The 21,634-nt window shown below is 46.1% G+C and overlaps 1 protein-coding gene across 3 annotated transcripts in view; it reads right to left on the reverse strand.

Annotated features, from left to right (window-relative positions):
• Positions 1-21,634, reverse strand: part of CNTRL (centriolin) — a 73,784-nt gene that overhangs the window by 12,537 nt on the left and 39,613 nt on the right. For 2 of the 3 annotated variants that reach the window (XM_040962942.1, XM_040962943.1), the window contains 18 exons: positions 20,227-20,372; positions 19,584-19,791; positions 18,988-19,167; positions 16,943-17,122; positions 16,084-16,200; positions 15,659-15,818; positions 15,222-15,370; positions 12,392-12,581; positions 11,095-11,408; positions 9,509-9,717; positions 7,558-7,750; positions 4,926-5,056; positions 4,655-4,795; positions 4,427-4,553; positions 3,568-3,732; positions 2,744-2,903; positions 1,291-1,406; positions 992-1,209 (listed from right to left, as the gene is read on the reverse strand). In XM_040962942.1, the coding sequence (XP_040818876.1) occupies positions 992-1,209; positions 1,291-1,406; positions 2,744-2,903; positions 3,568-3,732; positions 4,427-4,553; positions 4,655-4,795; positions 4,926-5,056; positions 7,558-7,750; positions 9,509-9,717; positions 11,095-11,408; positions 12,392-12,581; positions 15,222-15,370; positions 15,659-15,818; positions 16,084-16,200; positions 16,943-17,122; positions 18,988-19,167; positions 19,584-19,791; positions 20,227-20,372 (3,104 nt within the window). Of the gene's footprint in view, positions 1-991; positions 1,407-2,743; positions 2,904-3,567; positions 3,733-4,426; positions 4,554-4,654; positions 4,796-4,925; positions 5,057-7,557; positions 7,751-9,508; positions 9,718-11,094; positions 11,409-12,391; positions 12,582-15,221; positions 15,371-15,658; positions 15,819-16,083; positions 16,201-16,942; positions 17,123-18,987; positions 19,168-19,583; positions 19,792-20,226; positions 20,373-21,634 lie in introns of all 3 variants that reach the window. The other variant, XM_040962941.1, reaches the window with a different exon arrangement.

Raw genomic sequence — 21,634 nt, forward strand, 5'->3', positions numbered from 1 at the left:
TACAAGTAGGGAGCTGGATGGGAAGTGAGCCCTCTGCGATATGAACCGGCACCCATACAGGATCCTGGTGTGTGCAAGGTAAGGACTTAAGCCACTAGGCTACCATGCCGGGCCCCAGACTGATTTCAAAAGAGACCTTACTATCACTTTCTAAACAGGAGGTTTTCTTCTGAAAAAACAATCCACTGAATTGAAGTTTAACAAAAATCATGGCTAACATCTAGACTTCCACATCTGAGATAAAAGTGGATTGCTCGTGTGTGACACTAGGACATGTGTGACACTAGGACATCTGTCCTGTGCATGGACATCCATTCTCACACACACGGAGCAAGGGAGGTGCTCCTCTTTCATCTGCCCTGGCTCATTCCCTAAACAGGCGCCATGGCTAGGGCTGGGAAAGAAGCCAGGAGCCTGGGACTCCATCAGCGTCTCCCATGGCCGTGCAGGGGTCCAAGCACTTGGGCCATCTTCCTCTCTCTCAGGTGCAGTAGGAGCCGGACTGAAAGTGGAGCAGCTGGGAACTCTGAGCGGGGAACTGGAGTTTAGCAGAAGCTAAACCTGCTGTGCCACAGTGCCCACTCCAGCTCAAAGCTTTTTTTTTTTCACAGTTGTTTCAATGGCGTCAGTTTTATCTAGGTCCTTTACATTTCCATATGAAGAACCAGCATGCTGTTTCTATATTAAAAAAAAATTAAAATCTGCTGGGATTTAAATTTGAGAACTAAACCTTAACAATAGAGCTTTCCTATCAAGGAAAAAGGTGAATCTCTCCATTTGTTTCTAGTATGTATTATTTTACTTAAAAGATCACAACAGAATGTTCTAAAAACTGCTTTTGGGATAAAGAGCGACTGACGTCTCATATTAAGATGGGGTTTGTGAAGAATTTATTTTTCCTTTCCTTTCGTGCCTAACTTCTTAAAGTGGGCTGTACTTACAGTGCTCTGAGCGTGAAGAAGTGATTCTGAAGGCCTGTTCCTGCCCTCACCTTTTGCTTTGTGCCAGCTTCTTTTCCCAGCTGTCGCATTTCTCCTGGAGCTCTTCCTTCTCTTTGCTCAGACGCTCGACACACGGCTGCAGGGCGCGGATCTCGGCCGTCAGCCTCTCCATGGCCCGTTTGTCCCGCTCCAGGAGCTGCTTCTGCCACTCCATCTCCCCCTTCTGCTGCTGAGCTGTCTGCTGCAGGTTCTCCAGGAGCAGCTTCTCCTGCGTCAGGTTCAAGAGGGCGTTACCATGGCAGCAGAGCAGGGCTGCCGGCGCTGAGGCCGCAGCGGCTCCGTTCCTTACCTCCAGCACTTCAACCTGAAGCTTCTCTAAGTCCGACACCTTCTGGTCGTGTTGGAGCTTCAGGCCTTGTAGCTCATTGGTTTCCAGTTGTAGTATGTCCAGAATATTCTTCAGTTCTAGCAGACAGAAACAAAATATACTCCATGTTGTCAAACGGAAGAATTTACAAAATGAAACAGAAAATAATGTTATTGACCAATACAGGAAATGACAGATAAATAAAAAAAATGTCGTTGAGGTAAATTGTGGCCTTCGTTGTACTTTCAGTGTAATAAAACCGTCGTGAAGTATTATTTGTTTAATTTTGAAAACAGTTAAAAATATTTAACAAAATGTCCAGATCCAAAAGCATTTATCTGCACACAAGAAAGAACTAAGGAGCCAGCACTGTGGCTTAGCGTGTTACACTGCTGCCTGCGGAGCTGGCTTCCCATATGGGTGCTGGTTTGAGTTCCACTTCTGCTCCAGCTCCCTGCCAGTGTTCCTGGGAAAGCGCTGGAGGATGGCCCAAGTGCTTAGACCCCTGGCATCCATGTGGGAGGGCTCTGGCTCCTGGCCGCTGTACCCACCCAGAAGCAGCTGCTGCTGACTCGTGCCTTCGAACTGGCCAAGCTCCAGTTGCTGGTGGCCATTTGGGGAGCGAATCTGTGGAAGGAAGACCTCTCTCTCTGTAATTCTGCCTTTCAAATAATAAATAAAATAAATTACGGGAAAAAAACACAACAACTAAAAATATTTTACCTGAATGAAAACTAATCAAAATAGGAAACATTTTAAAACAGACACTGAGGTTTGCATAACATTTTTGCCCCATTTAAATACAAATACCTTATCTTTTTTTTCTGATGATGAAAATGTAAAAACTATGAAATTATAGAAAATTTGGGAAATAGAAAAATAACTTAAGAAATGAAAATCCATCATTATGCGAGCACCCAGAGGAAGACTATCACAAGAGCAGAGCGATGTATCTGCTCCCAGGAACGCACGCACGCAGAGGCTGGGAACAGACTCCACGCTCACTTGGCATGTATTTTTCACTCTCCTCAGGAGCAGTGTTGCATGTCCTTAAATGTTAAAACATGGCCTTTAAACTGGTCATTTCCAAATATTTGAGCAAAAATTCTTGCCCTCTCCGAATTACTAGAATTGGGCTCATGAGTTCAATGCACAGAACTTTTGAGAGTCCTAAAACGCGAGGCATTGTTCCACTTGGTACACAGCTACTCAGAACCCTGCGAACTCCTGTCTTCGGGCACTGGATGTGATTGTTTTGCTTTAAAATAAACCTCATCGATTTCAATGGCGAAAAATAATACCCTTTTTATGTGCTTTTCTCTAGTATAATATAAATTTTAGGAGATGCTAATTCAACAACTTGCAGCTTTTCTGTGACGTGGGATCTAGAGTTTTCTAACTTCAAATTTTATATGATGGTTTTTTACAAACTTACCCGCTTTATGTTTAGACATCTGCCCTAAAACCACCTGAAGATTTTCTTCCTCTTTCTCAGTTTCTTGCTTTATAAGTGCAAGTTGCGTTTTTTTTTCCCCAATCTGAACATTCAGTTCTCCTTTCTGAAAACTCAGTTCTTCCAGAAGAGATTTTACTTCCTGTGTTTAAAAAAAAAAAAATACCAAATATTCTACCACCCCCTTTTGTGAAACTATGAATGGAAATAAAATCAGTTCCAGTATGAAAGAACTCATTCCATTTTGCCGTGTGTGTAAGGAGGTGAACAGCTACATTTTACACAAACGTACTTCTGGGTAACAGAGGGGAGGAATCCCAGTACTCTCGCCTAGGCGTATGTGCAAGTACCGAGCTGGGGGGAAGGGGCTGACAGCGAGCTGGCTTCTGCCCAAAGGGACTCAGGAGGCCCTGGAGGTAGGGGACAGCCAGGCTCACACACAGGGCCGCCCCTGGGAGCACGCCACGCACCACCACACCACAAAGAGGAGGAGTGAGTTGGGCACAGCTTCGAGGAGGTGGCAGCAGGCTGGGCTGGGAGAAGGAAGTGGCATCTGTCCTGTGACAGAGAGAGGGAATTCTGGCAGAATCCCTTGTAGGGCACAGGACAGAGGACAGAGGACGGGGGAAGCCACGAGACACAGGGAGCTGAGTATGACAGACACAGCGGGAACACACGCACCAAACTGACAGTGCAGGAAAGATGTCAGGAAGCTGTGTTTGCACTTGGGGAGAATCGATGAAAACACCTCCAGAGTGATCCACAGCACTGTCAGAGGACCCAGGAGACTTGCGTGGTGGACCTACCCTGATGTGACTGCATTTCTCAGCGACTTCCGTCTCTCCCAGCCTCAGCGCTTCCTGGAGGTCGGCTTTGGCCTGGACCAGACTTTCTTGGAGAAGACGCAGCTCATCCTTTTTAAGACCCAACTGCTTGTCCAAGATGCTCATCTCTTCCTGCTGACTTGCCACCTGTTAAAGAAAACGGAAGAAAGCCAAGTCTGTCAACAGCCATGCGGCTTCCTGTTAACCTGGAAATCGCCGTTTAGCCCAGCCAAAGGTTGTAGGCTGAAACAAGAGCCACTATACTGCAGCCGAGAAGGCCAGGCTGGAGCCTGGAATGCTTCATGAACACCGTGAGTGCACATACTTAAATCAGTGAGAACAACACGACGAGTTGGAAAGAATTTATTTTCCCCCTAAAGTTTACTGCTACATTTTGACAACACTGCCGGTTTGTTATGCAGATGCTTCTGAAATTTACTCATTTATTAAGTTAAAAAAAAGACTTACAATATTAGGAAGCAGTGCATATTTCTTTACAAAAAAGCAAATATTGCAAAAATGCAAAAGGAAAAATTATTTTACAAATATTCATAACCCTTTTTATCAAGAAGACCAGTTTTATGATTTGGTGCAGACTGAAAGCGTAGGTGTTCATCAAGACATTCCACAGAAATGATCTCAGAACAGCCCAGACTTCACAACACGCTGTGCCGAGTCAGAACTGGACTGCGCCAGCGCTGGGCTCTAGGTTGAGACACTCTAGAACTCTTTATTCTCTTGTACCTCCCTTCGCATTCTTACTCCTTTGCTACGAACACGCGTGGCTTTAGGGTCGGGAGCAGCACGCACTGCTCGCTTTGCCCAGGTGTCCGTGCTGTACCTGGCCTCTCAGCTGCTCCAGCTCAGCCCGTGTGGCCTGCAGGAGTGTCTCCGACTCCTTCAGGACCTGCAGGTGGTGATCCCCACTGTGCTCCGCTGTCTCGATGTCTTTCTGCAGTTTCTGAAGTCTGAAAGTCACCGGCAGGACCTGAGCAGGCGGCAGGGGAGGCGCGGAACCCGGGGCCCCCTTCCGGCGCCAACCCCGCCAGCCCCACTGTGCCCGGCTTACTCCTCTGTCAGCTGTTCCTTCTTCTGGCTTAGACACTGCAAGTCCGAGTCTTTGGCTGCTACAACTTTGCTGATTTCTTTCAACATTTCTTCTTGCTCTATCTTGTGCTGCTCCAAATCCTTTGCATCGGCCTGCAGCAATCTAAAACACATCACTTTATTCCCCTCAGACTTCGGCATCCTGTGTCACCAGCCATGACTGTCCCCTGCCCCCGAGAACCAAGCTTTTCGCTCGGCTCGGTGTCCACACTGCTGGCGTAGGGCTCGCCTACCTTAGCTGCTGATCCGCTCTGACAAGGTTAACGGCAGTTTCCTGTGCTCTCCTTTCTAACTCCTCAGCCTCTGACTCAGTTTGTGAGAGATTTCTCTTGGCATCAGCAAACTTTTCAACAGCATTTTTTGTCTAGAAAAGAAATCATCATTAAAAGCAATTCAGTTGCAATACTCACAAGTGTTTGCTAATGTAAACTGGCACAACTCTTAGCCATTTGAGGAGTGAGCTAGTAGAGGGAAGATACTTCCCTGTCTGTAACTCTGCCTTTCAAATAAATAAAATAAATCTTAAATGACACAGCACAGCAACATGGGAAAATGCTAATACTGTGTTGGCTGAAACAAGGAGCCATGCACTGTAACAGCAGCTCTATAAACTGCAACTGTGTCACCAAGGGCGGAAGGGCCATGAAAAACACATGTAAAGGTGCTGGGACTGCCCATGACCATGGGGTTCCACAACTATCTATACATTATTGTCATTTTTTGGTAGTAAAACTACAAACCCAATTAAATGGCAGTGAAGTGATTTTTTTTTTTACCCAGATGCTCCACACAGATTCTTGCTGTACCCTAGACATTATCAAGTTCAGTAAAAACACAATGTGATTGGGCCTGGCGCAGTGGCACAGTGGTTAAGGTCCTCGCCTTGCACGCCCGGGATCCATATGGGTGCCGGTTCTAATCCCGGCAGCCCCGCTTCCCTTCCAGCTCCCTGCCTGTGGCCTGGGAGAGCAGTTGAGGACGGCCCAAAGCTTTGGGACCCTGCACCCGCATGGGAGACCCGGAAGAGGCTCCTGGCTTCGGATCGGCATAGTATCAGCCGCTGCGCTCACTTGGGGAGTGAATCATCGGACGGAAGATCTTCCTCTCTGTCTCTCTCTGTATATCCGCCTTTCCAATAAAAAAAATAAAAATAAATCTTTAAAAAAAAAACACAATGTGATGATTTAATTATGACTAAGAACCACAAATATTAAATAGCTTTAAACTATTTAAAAGTCTAAAAGATTTGCCAAAATCTTTTTAAAAATCGACTTCATTTCTCTTTCTGCTAAGATGTCTAAAGCAATGGCTGCGGTAGGTCTGAGAAGAGGGTCTGCTCTGTGCGTGGCTGAGCACTGACTCCCCCACGGTTTTGTAGTTGTATTGAAGAAAGAAATCTATGTGTTAAGGGTTGGCAAGCTCCCCAAGAGTTAGATATTTCACCCCACTTCTGTTCTTCGATCAGCATGGTGTCAAGACTACAGAAGCCACCTGGCAAAGTAATTGTTTTGCTTGTTTTTTGTGAGTGTGAGCTGAGTGTGAGTGTGAGCTGAGGCTGAGTGTGAGCGTGTGTGCGTGTCTATGTCTTCTTCTGTGTTGGTCTGAACATATTCTGGCACATTTTTTACCAAGCCACCTCCCTGAGTCATTGGGGAGAATGGGGAGAAAGAGCTTCGCAGCAGCCCTGGCCACTTTGCACCCCAGCCCTGCCTACTCCTGGCCACTTTGCACTCCTGCCTACCCCTGGCACGCCCTGCCTACCCCTGGCACCCCCTGCCTACCCCTGGCACCCCCTGCCTACCCCTGGCACCCCCTGCCTACTCCTGGCACCCCCTGCCTACCCCGGCACCCCCCGCCTACCCCTGGCATCGTCACTTCCACGCATCAGCGACCATGTTTCCCTAGCTCTGCTCACGCCTGGTCTGCAGTGACTGAATGACGGACAGACCTGCTCACCTAAGAGAGGGGGACTTCCCATTCACACTAAAGCCATCACTCCCAGAATGTTGTGAGTAACTCATTTTTCCAGTTGCTGGAACTAGAAATCCATCAATTTAAATGCATTACATTTAAAATAATATAAGGAACAAGGTAGCCTAGTGGCTAAAGTCCTCGCCCTTGCATGCGCTGGGATTGGACCAAAGCCTAGGAGGAAAACCCTGCACCCGGGTGAGAGACCCAGAAGAAGTTCCTGGCTCCTGGCTTTGGATTGGTTCAGCTCCAGCTGTTGCGGCCACTTGGGGAGTGAACCAGTGGATGAAAGATCTTTAAAAGAAAGAAAAAAAAAGAATAATGTAGTAGTAGTAGAATCTTGTGGGGAACAGACTTCTTTGAGCCATCCTTACTGCTTTCCAAGGCCACAAGCAGGGCACCAGAAGGAAAGTGGAGCAACCAGGATATGAACCAACTCCCATATGGGATCCCAGCACATGCTACTAGGCTACTGCACCAGACCCCTGTGTTATTCTTAAGAATATGATCTCATATTAAAAAAAAAATTTTATAGCATTATCAACCTTTGAAATGAAAAGATTTATGAAGTCAACCACAGTTTTAAAAAGAATTTGCCTGATCTATATTAAAAATCAGAGCTAACAAATTAAAAAAACTCAAAAAGGACACACAAGTAAGGAAGTAAATGTCTTTAGTTTAAAGTATGCTATCTCATTAATTCTTACTGAACTGTCTACATATTCTTAGCTTGAATGTGGAGGCGAGGGAAGCAGAAAAGCTTTCCCCAGCTGCTTAACCAGCAGAGCCTGGCCTGGAGCCCAGCTGTCCGAGCTGGCAGCACGCGCTGATGTGCCTGCCTGCAGATGTGGCGAGCTGCGTCACCCCACGGAGCTCACGCCCCACGGGACAGACCTTCTCTTTCGTGCACGACAGTTCGCTCTCGGCCTCGGCGAGCAGACGGTCGGCCTCCCTGAGCTCGGCGCGCCGCTTCAGCAGCGTCTTCTCAATGCACTCAATTTCATCTAGAATATCCTCCTGGTGCTGCAGTGACTTCTCTAGTTCCACTTCAGACATAAGCCTCTCAACATTTCCATCGATGAAGTCCCTAAAAATGACCAAACACAAAGATTTCCAATGTAGCCAATGCAGAGAAAGAGGGAGGATTTTCTAACTTTGTAGGAGAAATGACAAGGAAGGCAGTTACATTTGATTACGTCCAAAGTCTATCTTTACCTTTTTATTAAAAATTGGATACTAGTGACAATAAATGCAAAAGATATCAACTGTATGATATGTTTGTTCTAAATATGAGTTCCTGGATTGTCAGTACTTGGCGCAGACAATGTTGATACTTACATGAAAACAAACACCTGAGACCATCAGCAGCATGTCCTCAAGGCCCCAGGTCGCCAGCTGTGCTCGGACTGCCCGCGTTTGTGACTTACGCTACTCTGCCAGAGTAAAACTACCGTGTCAGTATTTGAGTTCCATAGACATAAGTGGTTCAGGTACTTCACATCACAGTGTCTGGGCTGGGTACCACCACCGGCTCCTGTCTCCAGCTTCCCACCAGTGGAGACCCTGGGAGGCAGCCTAGCGGTTCAGGTGGGCCCCTGGATTTTCTTGCTCCTGGCTCCACTTGCACCTATCTTGTGGGTGTCTGGGGGAATGGGTGCTTCCTCTGTTTGTCTCTGTCTCTCTGCTGTCCACCCCCCACAAAAAAGAACATAATACTAGATTTAATAACTCAATAGCATGGTAAAATTATATGAAAATGGAGAAGACTCAGGACTATATTTCAGAAAAATGTGAAAACAAATTCACTATAGTACAGCTTTTTTTTCCCTTAAGTGTAGGTATGCAGAATATTTTCATGTCTTCTTTGAATATTAAAAAATGTAAATGACTCATAATTGTGCATATTTAAGTGACACAATGACAGTTCAATACACATATACAATGTGCAATGGATCATATCAGGGTAACTGGTATAACCATCTAACATTTATCTTTTCCTTGTACTGTGAACATTCAAAATCCTCCCTGCCAGTTGTTTTTGAAATAGAATTAAAAGTTGTCAACCACAGTTACTCTACTGTGCAATGGATTAGAAGCTATTTTGTCTAACTGCACACCTTGTACCCGTTAGCCATTCCCTTATGCGACCTACATGTCCTAGAGTAATCATCTATTATACTTTTAGAATAAGGAAAAGTGGTTATCTTACTCTCCTACCATTTTCCTGTAAATACAAACAATTCTCTCACAAGCTATATATATATTTATATATTTAATAACTCAAGGATAACATATATACCCACAAAAATAACAAACATAACCCATCCTCTTAACTCTCAAATATCTAGTACTCCTCTCCACTTTTTAAAAGAACTTTAGTGGGCCTGGCATGATAGCATAGCAGTTAAGGTCCAAGACTTGAACGTACCAGGATCCCATATGGGCATCTGGTTCTAACCCCGGCAGCCCCACTTCCCATCCAGCTCCGTGCTTTGGCCTGGGAGAGCAGTCGAGGACCTTAACTGGGATGACTGGGGAGGAGGAACGGTTTTGTCATTCTGAGGGAACTACAAGCGTATCTGATTTGGATTACTGGCCAGGAGAGAGACTACTAAGTTAATTACAATGAGATTACGTCTGTCCATCTGCTCCATCAGCCACAGCTCAGATGCTTGGTGGCTACTTGTGGCTGGTGACTGCTATTCCGGATAGAATTTATCTAGGCATCTCTGAGATCACAGAACATTCTTTTAGATATTGAACCAGTTCTGATTTCAGGTTGTCTGAATGAATTAAGAAATCATATTCAACTGAATTACAAAAATATAATGGCTATAACAATTACTTTCGCTGTTGATGTTTCTGGATAGTTCTATGTAAATCTTCCACTTCGTGCTCTAAGTCTTTCTTCTCTTGCAAAAGCTCTTCAATATTATGCTGCAGGTCTTCTATTTCTTTCTCAGACTGCCGTTTGGAGGCTCTCGTCCACCGTTCTTCACGTCTCTTTGATCTTAAATGCTGCATCATGTCTTCCAATCTAGAAACTTCACTCTCCTGAACAAAGCGACAACAAAACACACAAACCTGAAATACCATAGGATGTTTTTGCTGTTTCTTGCCAAAAATGGTTACAATGTGACCTATGACCTGGAAAATGGTAGATTCTAAGATTCATAAAAAGAAGAAATCAAGTCAAGCCAATTGTCACATATGCCACAGATGAAACTGGAGAGCTCACAGAACGTTTAAACTTTTCCTAAGTCTGTGGCTGGAAGCACTCCCTGTGTTGGCCGTGGATAATCCTGCCTCCACAGAGTTCAGCGGACGAGACAGAGCCCGGGCTCCCGCTGGCCACACAGGAGGCCAGCTGCTGGAGGAGGCTGCTCTGAGAAACAGGTGCGTTGCTCGGGCTTTCGAGTGTGAGTGAAGGGGGAAAGACACAGCATGGCACGTGTTGGGAAGTACAAAACTATACTGGGGATACTGTGAGCAGCTGGGTACCTGGGAGACTAAAGAACCCATTGAAGAGATTAGCAGTAAGTGCTGGATAGAGGGCATTTCTCCAAGTTACAATCTACTGACAAAGCGCAGAAGAATGGGAGTCCACTGCAAGCCAGGCACACACACAGACCCTTGACCTATTAAAATGGGACTGCCGGGTTGGTAGCAGCTGTCTCAGTCCTTCGTCTTCCTCTCATTCCACTCAAAAGGGAAAGAAAAAACAAGAGCTCACAGTGTTTGAAAAGGAGTTTGCCTTTTGTTTTGAAAACAAGTTAAAAGTTATCTATCAGTTAATAATCACTTCTTGGAATGTAGGCTAAGGGGAAGGAAAAAAAGGGATGTATAGTGCACCCTCACACAGTTACTTAGCTATGGAACCTATAGATAAATGTGAAACCCTCATAAAATATTGCTTACAAGCATAGAAAACCATTGGGAAATGCAAGCAACAAAGGAAAAAAACTATAAAATAGACCTATAAAAATTATGAAAAAATCCCATTATCAAGAAATAATTTCCATGAAAATTTTGCTGTATGCTGCTCATGTGTTCATACATGCATTTTCACATGTATGTGCAAACATACACATATATCTATATGAGACCAGTGTGCAAATATATCTACACATTTATGTGCATGTAGCTACATATCATGTATGTATGTCATGATACATACTAGTATATCAACAGAAAAATACACATGAAACAGCTAATTTCTGGGCTGAAAATACCTCTCTTATAAAATGGTTAATCTGGTTTGCAGAATGAATCCTAACTCAAGTTCACAGTATTCTAATGAAAGAATGGTCTCTCAGTTCTGGCCACCAGCCTTGCAAACATTGCACCCAGTCATAAGCAGATGGACTCCGCAGCATATGCTCTCATTAGCCGCCGTGAAGCAGTGTGATGGTCGCTTCTGTTTCCACTTACTAAGTTATGATGCTCTGGCACATTGCAATGCAGCACGCCCATAGGGATGAGGGGGACAGAGAAGTTGGCGGGTGGAGGACCATACACAATGGGAGCACCAGCAGGAGGCGGGCCATAAACAACAGTGCCAGGGGTGAGCGGCCGACTGTTGTTGGGCAAAGGAGGCGGTGGGGCATACAAGGCCATGCCCTGGGGCACGGGAGAACCGTCTGGAAACACAGTGTACATCATGTATCCAGGAGGGGGCGCAAACGGAGCTTCGTCTTGGTCATCCAGTTCACTGTCTTCTTGACTCCCTCCTTCGCTGTCTGCATCTTCAAAGAAATAAACAGAAGCACATGTTAAGTCCACAATCTATCTGGTAACGCGGCGAGTAGAGAAGAGTGGAATTTAGGGATAACACACTGGAGATGTGAGAACAAAGCCCTTAAAAAGGTCAAAAGCAGGTTTGAGGGGCAGGTCAAAATGCTTATATGTTGGGTTGTTTTTCTGTTCACCAATTCATTCATTCCCTTTAGCAACCATGTGAGTGCTGGCCTCGCGCTCCCAAAATGCCAACAGGGATGTGCCATGCGATTTTGCAATCCTTGGTGCTCACTGCTGTCAGGAGGCAGAGCACTCCACAGCATGCAGGCTTACTGCCCTCCTGCCAAACAAGGAGGAATGCAACCCGCTTCCAGCTGACAACAGAGTTCAGCACACAGCAGGCACCCAAGGGACAGTTCTTGAATGAATAAATCTTGGATGACAGAATCCCCATTTTGTAGATAAACAGTCTCAGAGCAGCAGAATCAATTGGCTAAAATCGCTAGGTGCTCTGTGCAAGAGCTGGGGCTTGCACAGCTCCGAGTCTTCCCTCCTGGAGCCACAGGAGACAGAGCTTCACTTCACTGAGGAGGAGCCGGATGAAGGCCGTGACAAAAGCACGAAGGTCCCACATTCCCACTCCAGGGCCATAGGCAGGGTCTGCTGAGGGGGCTTTGGGGAGCACGGTTGAGGAAGACTCATGAAAAGGAGTGTTGCTTGAGGCCCAGGGTCTTACTGAATGACAAGTAGGAACTGGTTTGGAAGAGGAAGGAGAAAGAATAGTCAAAAACAAACAAACAAAAAAACAACAAAAAAGCTTGAAGCAGGCAGGTATACTAAGCAGTCAGGTGGGGAGTGGGAGTGCAGTGGGGGTACAAAGAGGTTGCTACACAAGGTCAGAACACAGGGCTCGGCAGAGCACGTGAAGGAGTTTTGACTATGTATTATGGATTTCAGGGACCCTTATAAAGGTCATTAAACAAGTTCTCACCTCTATTTAAAGATGACCTAAACAGTCCATTCCTGATGGGAGAGTAGACCCAGTATCCTGAGGCAGGTGGAAGCCCACCACCTTCCTTTCCATCCTGCTGCCCAGGGTGTGGTTTTCTAATGGGAGTAGAGGCTGTGTATTTGAGGCCCACACCAGAGTCTTTGGTAGCCTGGGAACTATGGCTGGAAATCTAAAATAAATGACAGCACAACACACTATGTTACAGATGCAAGGCTGATTCTGAGAACACCAACATGCAGGGCAGAGCACACAGAGAACTTGGGTTATATTCATCTAAGTCTCATTTCTCACAGGCACAAGTGCGACATGATTACATGGCCATATTAGGTATAGTTCCATAAACACTGTACAGTTTGGATATGATCAACATGAAAATGCCATGGAAGCCACGCAGAGTTCTGCTGGGATCTGCTAGTGAGGTGGTTTAGTAAGCTAATCCTTCATTTGCAGTGGTGACATCCAACATGAGCACTGGTTCTAGGCCCAGCTGCTCCGCTTCCCTTCCAGCTCCATGCTTGTGGCTTGCAAAAGCAGCGGAGGACGGCCCAAAGCACAGAGGAGACCCAGAAGAGGTTCCTGGTTCCAAGCTTCAGACTGACCCAGCAGCGATCTGGGGAGTGAACCAGTGGATGGAAGATTTTTCTATCCCCTCTCCTCCCTCTGTAACTCTGACTTTCAAGTAAAATAAATCTTTAGAAAGTGAAGGACTAGAAGAGTGGTAAACGCAACATCAATTGAACACTTCCAATTTCACAACCATCACATCCCAGGTGGCTTCTTTCCCCTTGTCCTTTACTGCCCAGCAGCTGAGGCAAAGGAAACCAGTGAACTTCCAAGGGGATCTGGTGACACTATCTGCTGACCTGGTGGCCTGGCAGGCTTGTAAAGCCCATCTTTTCCATCCTGCCTTTCTCAGAATGCGACTATCCTCCAAGCCCTCACCCAGCCCATGCTCACAACCCTTCCCTTTAACTGAACCTGCCCAGCTCCTCCAACCCGGCTGTACCTGGGCTGCCGGCTTCCTTTAGATTTTTGGGAGGAGCAGCTCCGGTTACTTCCCCAGTCCCGATCCCTGCTTCTCCCCAACCACGGCTCGCCAGCTGGATCCGGCAGGGTGTCACTCAGCTCCCGTGCTCCAGGTGAGCACACTGGCCACTTCCTCACGCCCACACTGAGGCATCTCGATCGCGCTGTCTACTTAACATCCTGAAACCCCACGTCTCCTTTCCTGGCTCCTTGGATCTAGCTCTGGATTCTTCCACCCTTCACTCGCTGAGTTCTGGCAAAGCACACGCAATCATAAGGCCAGAATCCATGCTCAGCCAGAACACCTTCCTGGAGTTGGGCATCACAGGAACCCTAGTTTCTCACAGCCTACAAATAAGTGCAATGGACTCTGAGGCCACCTTTTTAAAAAAAGCATGACCCCAATCCACTTTCCCAACTGCATGTTTCACTGTACCCATCAGGTCCTACAGCACACAAGGACACTTGCTATAGCAAAATGAACTCTGACATGAGCCACATCTTTCTCCTGAAGGCCCACCCCCCACTACGTGCCAGGTGCCAGCTTTATAATCCTGCTTGTGTAGCCTGCCTTCCTTAGCTTCCCATGAGCTGAAGCCACAAGAGCTCTGAAATAGAGCACACAGGTCAAGTGTGCTGGAACATACCTGTCACTGTTCTGTAGTCACACTGGCATGGACTCGCTGAGAGCAGGGCTTGTTTCATTATCCTGGGACCCCACCAGCACCTAGCATTTGACTTCAGCAAGGCCTAAATGAATGTTACAATGAAGGACCGAGCCTTTACCTGCTGCTTAAGTTAAAATGCCTGTCTCCCAATGGAGCACCTGGGTTCAATCCCTGGCTCCAGTTCCTGACTCCAGCTTCCTGCTTACGCAAACCCAGTAGGCAGCAGTGATGGCTCCAATAACTGGTTCCTGCCAGCCTGGCGGGAGGCTGGGCCTGAGTCTCTGGATCACTGCTTCATCCATGGCCCAGCCCTAGGTGTGGGCATTTGGAGAGTGGCCCAGTTGATGGGGTGCTGATTCCCTCTGTCCCCCTCCTCTCCCTCATCTGACACCTGAGAAGTGATCCAGGGGACAGGATGAGCATCCCCCCTGCAATAAATCACAAATGATAAAGAAGGAACAGTAATGCACACACCTATTCTTCTGAGTCTCTGGAGAGGTCCATCTATATCCATTTCCAACAGGCTCCCTGGCCCAAGTCACATTATCCCGTCACAGCGTCTTCACTCATGGACTCCACAATGGACCACCTGAATACTGCCACTGTCCCTCGGCAAGCTCTATACTCATCTCAGATATTAAAAACACTAAAGAGGGCCCTGAGCGGTAGCCTAGCAGCTAAAGTCCTCGCCTTGCATGTGCCAGGATCCCATATGGGTGCTGGTTTGTGTCCCAGCAGCCCCACTTCCCATCCAGCTCCCTGCTTGTGGCCTGGGAAAGCAGTCAAGGATGGCCCAAAGTCTTTGTACCATGCACCCGTATGGAAGATCCAGAAGAGGCTCCAGGCTCCTGGCTTTAGATTGGCTCAGCTCTGGCCACTGCGGCCATTTGGGGAGTGAGTCAACTGATGGAAGAGCTTCCTTTCTGTCTCTCCCCCGCCTCTGAATATCTGACTTTCAAAAAAAGAAAAACCCAAACCACTGAAGAACCTTAGGGCATGGCTCAGCTTACACATGCTGCTGTTGATCCCTGCTCACAACTTTGCAGAAAGGGACAATGCCACACCCTTTCCTCCAGTAAACTCGGCCTGTGCTGCCAGTATCACAGAATCTCTACCTTTGATGACGGTGGTGGTGGCATAAAATACCAATAGCCTCGTCTTTTGAAAGGGTCTCCCATGCTGCTGATGTAGTCATTCTGATAGGAGACTTCACGGCGGAGTTCAGCAATTTCTTCTAACACACTTTCAATGTCCCCTTTGTTGTCTGTGGAAGGAAGTTGGTGTGAAAATCTGTTTGGTCAATGAGTTTTATCGGATCCTCAAAGGTGAGTTGCTGCCTGCCCTTTGCCGACACCGAGAGGTCAGGCACATCCTTCTGCCTTCCAATTACAAAGTTAGGAAAAGCTAATAAATGATTTGTAAACAGAATTAAATTCTTTGATTTTACTTAAGAAGTTGATACACAATGTGAATACATTTTCTCAGAGTAAAAGACAGATGAGGTGATTTCAGAGTTACAAAGTGACAGTGAAGACCGAAGCCGATACTGTACCAGGCCTGGGGAGGCTGACTAAGCGCCGCAGCCGCGCGATCTCGGTCCTTTGTCTCTCCATTGTCTCCTGCAGCTTCTCAATTTCCAGCACCTGTGCGTCTGCTACTCCAGCCGCGTCTGCTACTCCAGCATCTACATTTGCTTTGTTGTCGGTTCGAAACTGTTGAGAAACAACACCAAGTTTCCAGTAAGATAATTTTGCCAGATGCAGTCAGCCTTGCAACTTGATTATGACTCTGTACCTTTTACTTATACTTTCCCAGCACGGAAATTACTGCTCACATTTAAACTACACTCCCCCTGGGACACAGCAGGGAAGGAGGCACTGCCGGCCTACTGAGTGCACACTTCAGAAGCCTCTGAGGATGCAGGAATGAGGCCATGTGGTCTCCCGGGAGGAGGCAGCCCCAGGGCCCAGTACCGACCTGCTCCTCTTTCTCCCTGAGAAGGCTCTGCAGGAGCTCGATCTCGGCCTCTGCTCGGCTCAGGTCCTGGGCCGCTCGCGCTGCCTGGCGGCTGAACCTCTCTGCCTCCTGCAGCTCCTGTGGGGACAGAGGGATGACGGGAAGAGCACCAGCGCTGCCACGAGCGTCGTCTTCACTCCGCTTTCCTCTCCACTTAATGCTCCAGCGCCCTGCCTGTTAGCGAGTCCAAGCATTTGTGGTGCCAAGCCCCACCTTTCTGTGTGGTGTTCCCAGCACAGCCTGCCCATCCCATCAGCGGCCAAATGGGCAGGGGGTACTGCATCAGAAAGGACAGGGGCTATCTTTTTCTAGATTCTTTTATCGTCTCCAATGATTATCTTTTCTCTAGCTCTCATCAAGTTTCTTTCTCCTTTGCTTTACTATCTTAGCCTCACTGGCATTTGCAGCTTACAAAGCACCAGAACAGAAACTCTGTCAGGCATCCTCACAGCCCCGTGAGGTAAGATACTTTCAGATGACCACAGGGGATGAGAAATGTGACATTCCACAGGGTTTAGTCAAAGCCCTGGTCCAGGCACACACTGACAGCTACCGGAAGCAGAGCCCTACACATTCAGGTATGGACGGTAGATGACATCTGATGGTTTCTTCTAGCAATCAACAGAGTGCAGGCCATGGCGGCACAAAATACAATTTTGAGGGCTGTGCTGGGAAAAATACAGTCCTTAGGTCTTAACCCAGACAACTTCAGTGGTCTATAAAATAGCTACAATCTATAACAAGGAATCAGTAAACACAAGTGGTTGCTTTTGGACATGAGCGACACTTACGGAGATTTGTTCTACACATGTGGAATTACCTCTGCTCGCTCCTGGTTGATTTTCATAACTGTCCCATGCAGGGACTTCAGCTGGTCTTTGGCAATGGTGAGCTCGGCTGCGGCTAGCTTATCAGAGGCAGCAACAGCTTTCTTTAATTTCTTTAGTTCTTTATTTAAACCAAATAACTGCTCCTGTGACTTGGCATCTTCAAGTTTCTTCTAAAAAGAAAAGCAGTATTAATGAATAGATGAAAGCTTTGATAGCAACTAATTACGGTAAACTCCCGGAGAGTGGGGACTATTCAATGCTGTACGCCTTATGTCTAGAACTTCACCTGGTTTACAACGGCATGGCATAAATATCTAACAGATAAATAAACAACCTCAAAACTGAGAAAAATCTTCCAATCAGTCTTCCTAGTCAAGAATCCAAGGGATCATTAATTCATTAATTAATTTACTTATTCATTCCTTGGAAAAGTATTTCTTGGCACCATCACTATGAAATCGATGGCCCAACGTTTGAAACTGCTGAATGAGGTCCTGGGAGTGTGGCGGTGAAGAACAGAACAGTCATTTTTGAGGAACCTTTTTAAAAGGAGCACAGTGAGAAAAGGATGGACCGGGGCCGGTGCTGTGGAGCAGTATGCTAAGGAAGCTGCTGGGAAGCATCCCATGTGTGTCCAGGTTCAAGTCCTGGCTGCTCTACTTCTGATTCAGTTCCTTGCGAATGAGCCTGGGAAAGCAGCAAGGATGGCCCAAGTGCTTGGGCATCTGTACCCAACAGGGAGATCTGGAGGACCTGCCTGGTTCCTGGTTTTGGCCTACTCCAGCCCTGGCAGCTGTGGCCACTTGAATAAACAGGAGATGGAAGATCCTTCTCCTTCTGTAACTGCCTTTCAAATAAATCTTTTTTTTTTTTTTTTTCAAGAAAAGGATGGACCAAAATGGAGGCAAAGCACAGAGGATGTACAGGTTGAAGAATCTGTGTCCTTTTTCTAAGACTGATGGAAAATCTGGGGATAAGGGGGCTTACTACAGCCAACCCACTTTTCAACAAGTACCTGGGCTGTTCTGTGGCCAGGGTCTTGTCAGATGGCCACAAGCATTGCTCAGAACAGAGGCTGGCAGAGAAGGAAAAAGTATGCATATTTTGGAGGCAGACTCAACAGGACTTGGCAGTTGGTGGGTTCCTGGTGAAGTAGGAAGCAAGTCATCCTCCAGGGCTATGAGGATACGGCAGGTGCGAGGGGTCAGAAAACAGGGGTGAGCAGGGAGAGCAAAGCCATGTTCCTTATGTAAGGCTGGGCAGCATGAATTTAAAGTAGTAAAGCACAGACTGAATCGGTGACTTTGTCCCTCCAGGAATACTTGGTCCAGGTACAAGCCCAAGAAAGGCAGAGAGCTACAATTTTGTCAGAGAGTAGGTCAGGAGAAAAGGGCAGGAGTTGAAGGTATCTGGGACAAGTGACTACAATGGCAGGCCATGGAACTTAGGTTGGACAAAGAGGACAGTCAGGTCAGAGAGGGCTTAACGATAGAAAAGGTGGGGCTAACATACTGGAAGCTCAAGAGGGTTGAAAAGCTTGTTGGAACATGGATGTTAGCCAGAGTAGACATTTAGTTGTGATTCTGGAGGTAGTGGGTACAGCCTGTGCACATGCTAGAATCCAGGATGGACAACTGGAGCAGATACCTGAAGCTGGCTGGAGAAAGGCCACCCAGAGAAGGATGACGGGGCCAGTGCTGCAGCATAGCACGTAAAGCTGGCTCAGGGCCTGCCATCTCCACTTCTGATCCAGCTTGCTCCATTAATGTACTTTGGAAAGCAGCAAAGACTGGCTCAAGTACTTGAGTCCCTGAACCCATGTGAGAGACCTGGAGGATGCTACTTGCTCCTGGCTTCGGTTGGACTCAGCCATTGCAGCCATTTGGTGAGTGAACAGGAGATGAAAAATCAATCTCTAACTCTCTAACTCTACCTTTCAAATAAATAAATCTCCCTCTTCAGCTGATCTGATCGCCAGAGAACAGAACTTGATCAGCAGTTACTTAGGTGGCTCACTGTCCTAGTCTGGCCTCACCTTTTTCTCTAATTCTTGAAGTTGGGCCAGAATTCTTTCCTTTTCATCATCAGCTTCTTGAAGTTGGAGATCTGTTAGGCCTTGGATCTCCTCCATACTTTTGAGATTTTCCTGCAAGTAGCGGATTTCATTCTCCAGCTGTTGGATTCTTGCATCATGTTGCCTCTTATCAAATTTAATCTGTAAGGAAATCAAGTTTTAAGGAAGATTTCTGTAGAATTATCTTTCATTTTACTACAAAGTATAATGAAATTTTCTCCTGGTGATGTTCTGTATTCTTCAATGCTCTCTATAGTATATAAACATTGGTCTCACCATCAATATCATCAAGAAAATAAAAGTCATATTCTGGCCCCATACTGCATGTAAGCGATGTAGCATTATTTACTTGCCCTTATAAAATATCTCTCATTTGCTTCCAAAACAAGGAAAACAGCTCCACAAACAAGCCAGAAACCATTTTCTAGATGGAATTTTAGCCACTCCCCATGGCTTAACTTGTTCTGAGTAAAAATAACAATTACTCTGCATTTATGAGAAAGGTGGCGTTATAATTTGCCAAGCACTGCCAGCCGACTGCTCCCGCCCGTCCTTACCCTGGCCTCCAGGGCTCTCTCGCAGGCCTGCCGGAATTCCTCCTGGCCGCTCGCTAGTTTCTCCTGCTGCAGAGCCATCTCCTCCTGCAGGCGCTTCTCCCTCACTTGTGCTTCCTCCCTTTCCCACTGGGATCGCACAAGGATTTCACTCAACTGTTTTTGTAAACCAGCCAGACTTTTTCCTAAGACATCTGAAGGACTATTGATTCTGGTCAGGAAAAAAAAAAGAGAGAGCGAGAGAGAGAGACAATACAGATGTGTTTATTTTATTTGTAATGCTGGCCGTAAACATGCAGTTAACATTAGTGCAAAAGAAAAAAGAGCTGTGTGGAGGCACAACCGCAGCAATTTGAAAATGCCAGCTAGACAACCCATGGCCACCTGAAAATGTCAGCTCGCGTCAGGAGAGCAATGTCTGATTACATGTCCACTTCACATGAGTGCAATAATCTCTGGGTTTCTTGGTATTTGTTCTCTACTTAAAACTTCAATCTTGAGTCTCAGGCATGAAACATCCTAAGGAGAACTGTCCAGAAGGAATCCAATGTTGGCAGAGTTCAGAAAGGTGAGCTCGCCCCGGATCTCCCCCACAGCTTGGAGGTGTGAGGTCATCGTACACCTGCAGGTCTTTATTTCCCCTTACCTCATCTCACCAGCTCCTAATCTCAGTTTTCTCCTTAGCTCGTCCACACGAGCAGCCACTTCTTCTGGGCGAATCAAGCCATCAACCACGCAGTTAAGGTGATTTTGGAACTCTGTAAGCTGCTGTTTTAACAAGTTATTGTCATCCTATGAAGAAGGGGAAGATGGGAGAATATGTTATACACCATCATATTTTCACTGACAAACTAATGATTACATCCAGACTGTGGAATTAAATTCAAACAATGCCTCTTTTTACTTAAAAAGAAAGTTTCCTCAAATTATAGACAAAAGCTTTATAAATTCTAAGTTGACCGTATTCTCCGAACGCTTACAATCTACTGAGTGATTAACCTATCAAACTTGGTGTTAACTAAAATAGAATTTAGAATGAACTTGCTTTGATTGCCTATTCCATTTGGAGTCCTCTTGTCTATTAGCTGGCCCTGCTCATTGCCCTAAAGCAGCTATCTACACTACATTCATTTCCCCCTTTATCTGTGACTCCATGGTTTCAGGGACCTGTGACCAACTCTAGTCTGAAAATATTAAATGGAAAATTCCAGAAATAAACATAAATTTTAAATAACTTATTATAGCATATCACTGTTGCTGTTTTTAATCTCTTATTGTACCTAAGTCATAAATTAAACCATACCATAGCTATGAGTGCATAAGAAAAAATGATTTATAAGGAATTCAAGTACTATTTGTGTTTCAGGATCCACAAAATATCCTGAAACATATCCCTGTGGATAAGGGGGTTTACCATAAAACCTCATCCTGGATACAGGCCATCTGACCCAAGAGCATCCAATCCACTAGCCAGACAAAAAATGGGTTGTCATCTTCCCCATAACTGGAACTAATATTCATCACAGCAAGTTTTACAAGTGCTGACCTGAAAGATGTCAGTTTGGGGCTGGGCCCATACTGAACCAAACACATTGTCCAGGGAAAGAGGAGAGAATGGTTCTGGTTCCTAGCAAACTGTTTTCTTTCTTGGGCAATGTAAGTAGGTTTGGATTCATTGCCACTAAATGATTTCTAAGAAAACAAATGTAGAGTGGCTTTCAGTTACACAAACCAGGAGGTTACTAGGCCAAGTAACCAAAGGACTAGTTCTAACGACAGCAGGCCTTCAGAACGGGCCGTATTCAGAAGGCTGAGTTCAGCCTTTGCCTTGGAGGAGAAAGTCCCTGAAGACCTTATTCAATTCTTTTCTGGTAAGAGATACATACTGACATATTAATGGATGAACTAAAATGTGCATAAAATTTTAAAATATTTCAGCAAAAAAGGTGGATTAAATAAAACAATAAATGCTGTTGACTGTTTGGCCTGGGTGATGGCTAAATAAAGGATTCTATGGCTATTGTCTCATTTGTGATCATTTGAAAATTTCAATT

Source organism: Ochotona curzoniae, unplaced genomic scaffold, assembly GCF_017591425.1.
Source record: "Ochotona curzoniae isolate NIBS_2020 unplaced genomic scaffold, NIBS_Ocur_1.0 scaffold_3208, whole genome shotgun sequence".
NCBI classification, from domain to species: Eukaryota; Metazoa; Chordata; class Mammalia; order Lagomorpha; family Ochotonidae; genus Ochotona; species Ochotona curzoniae.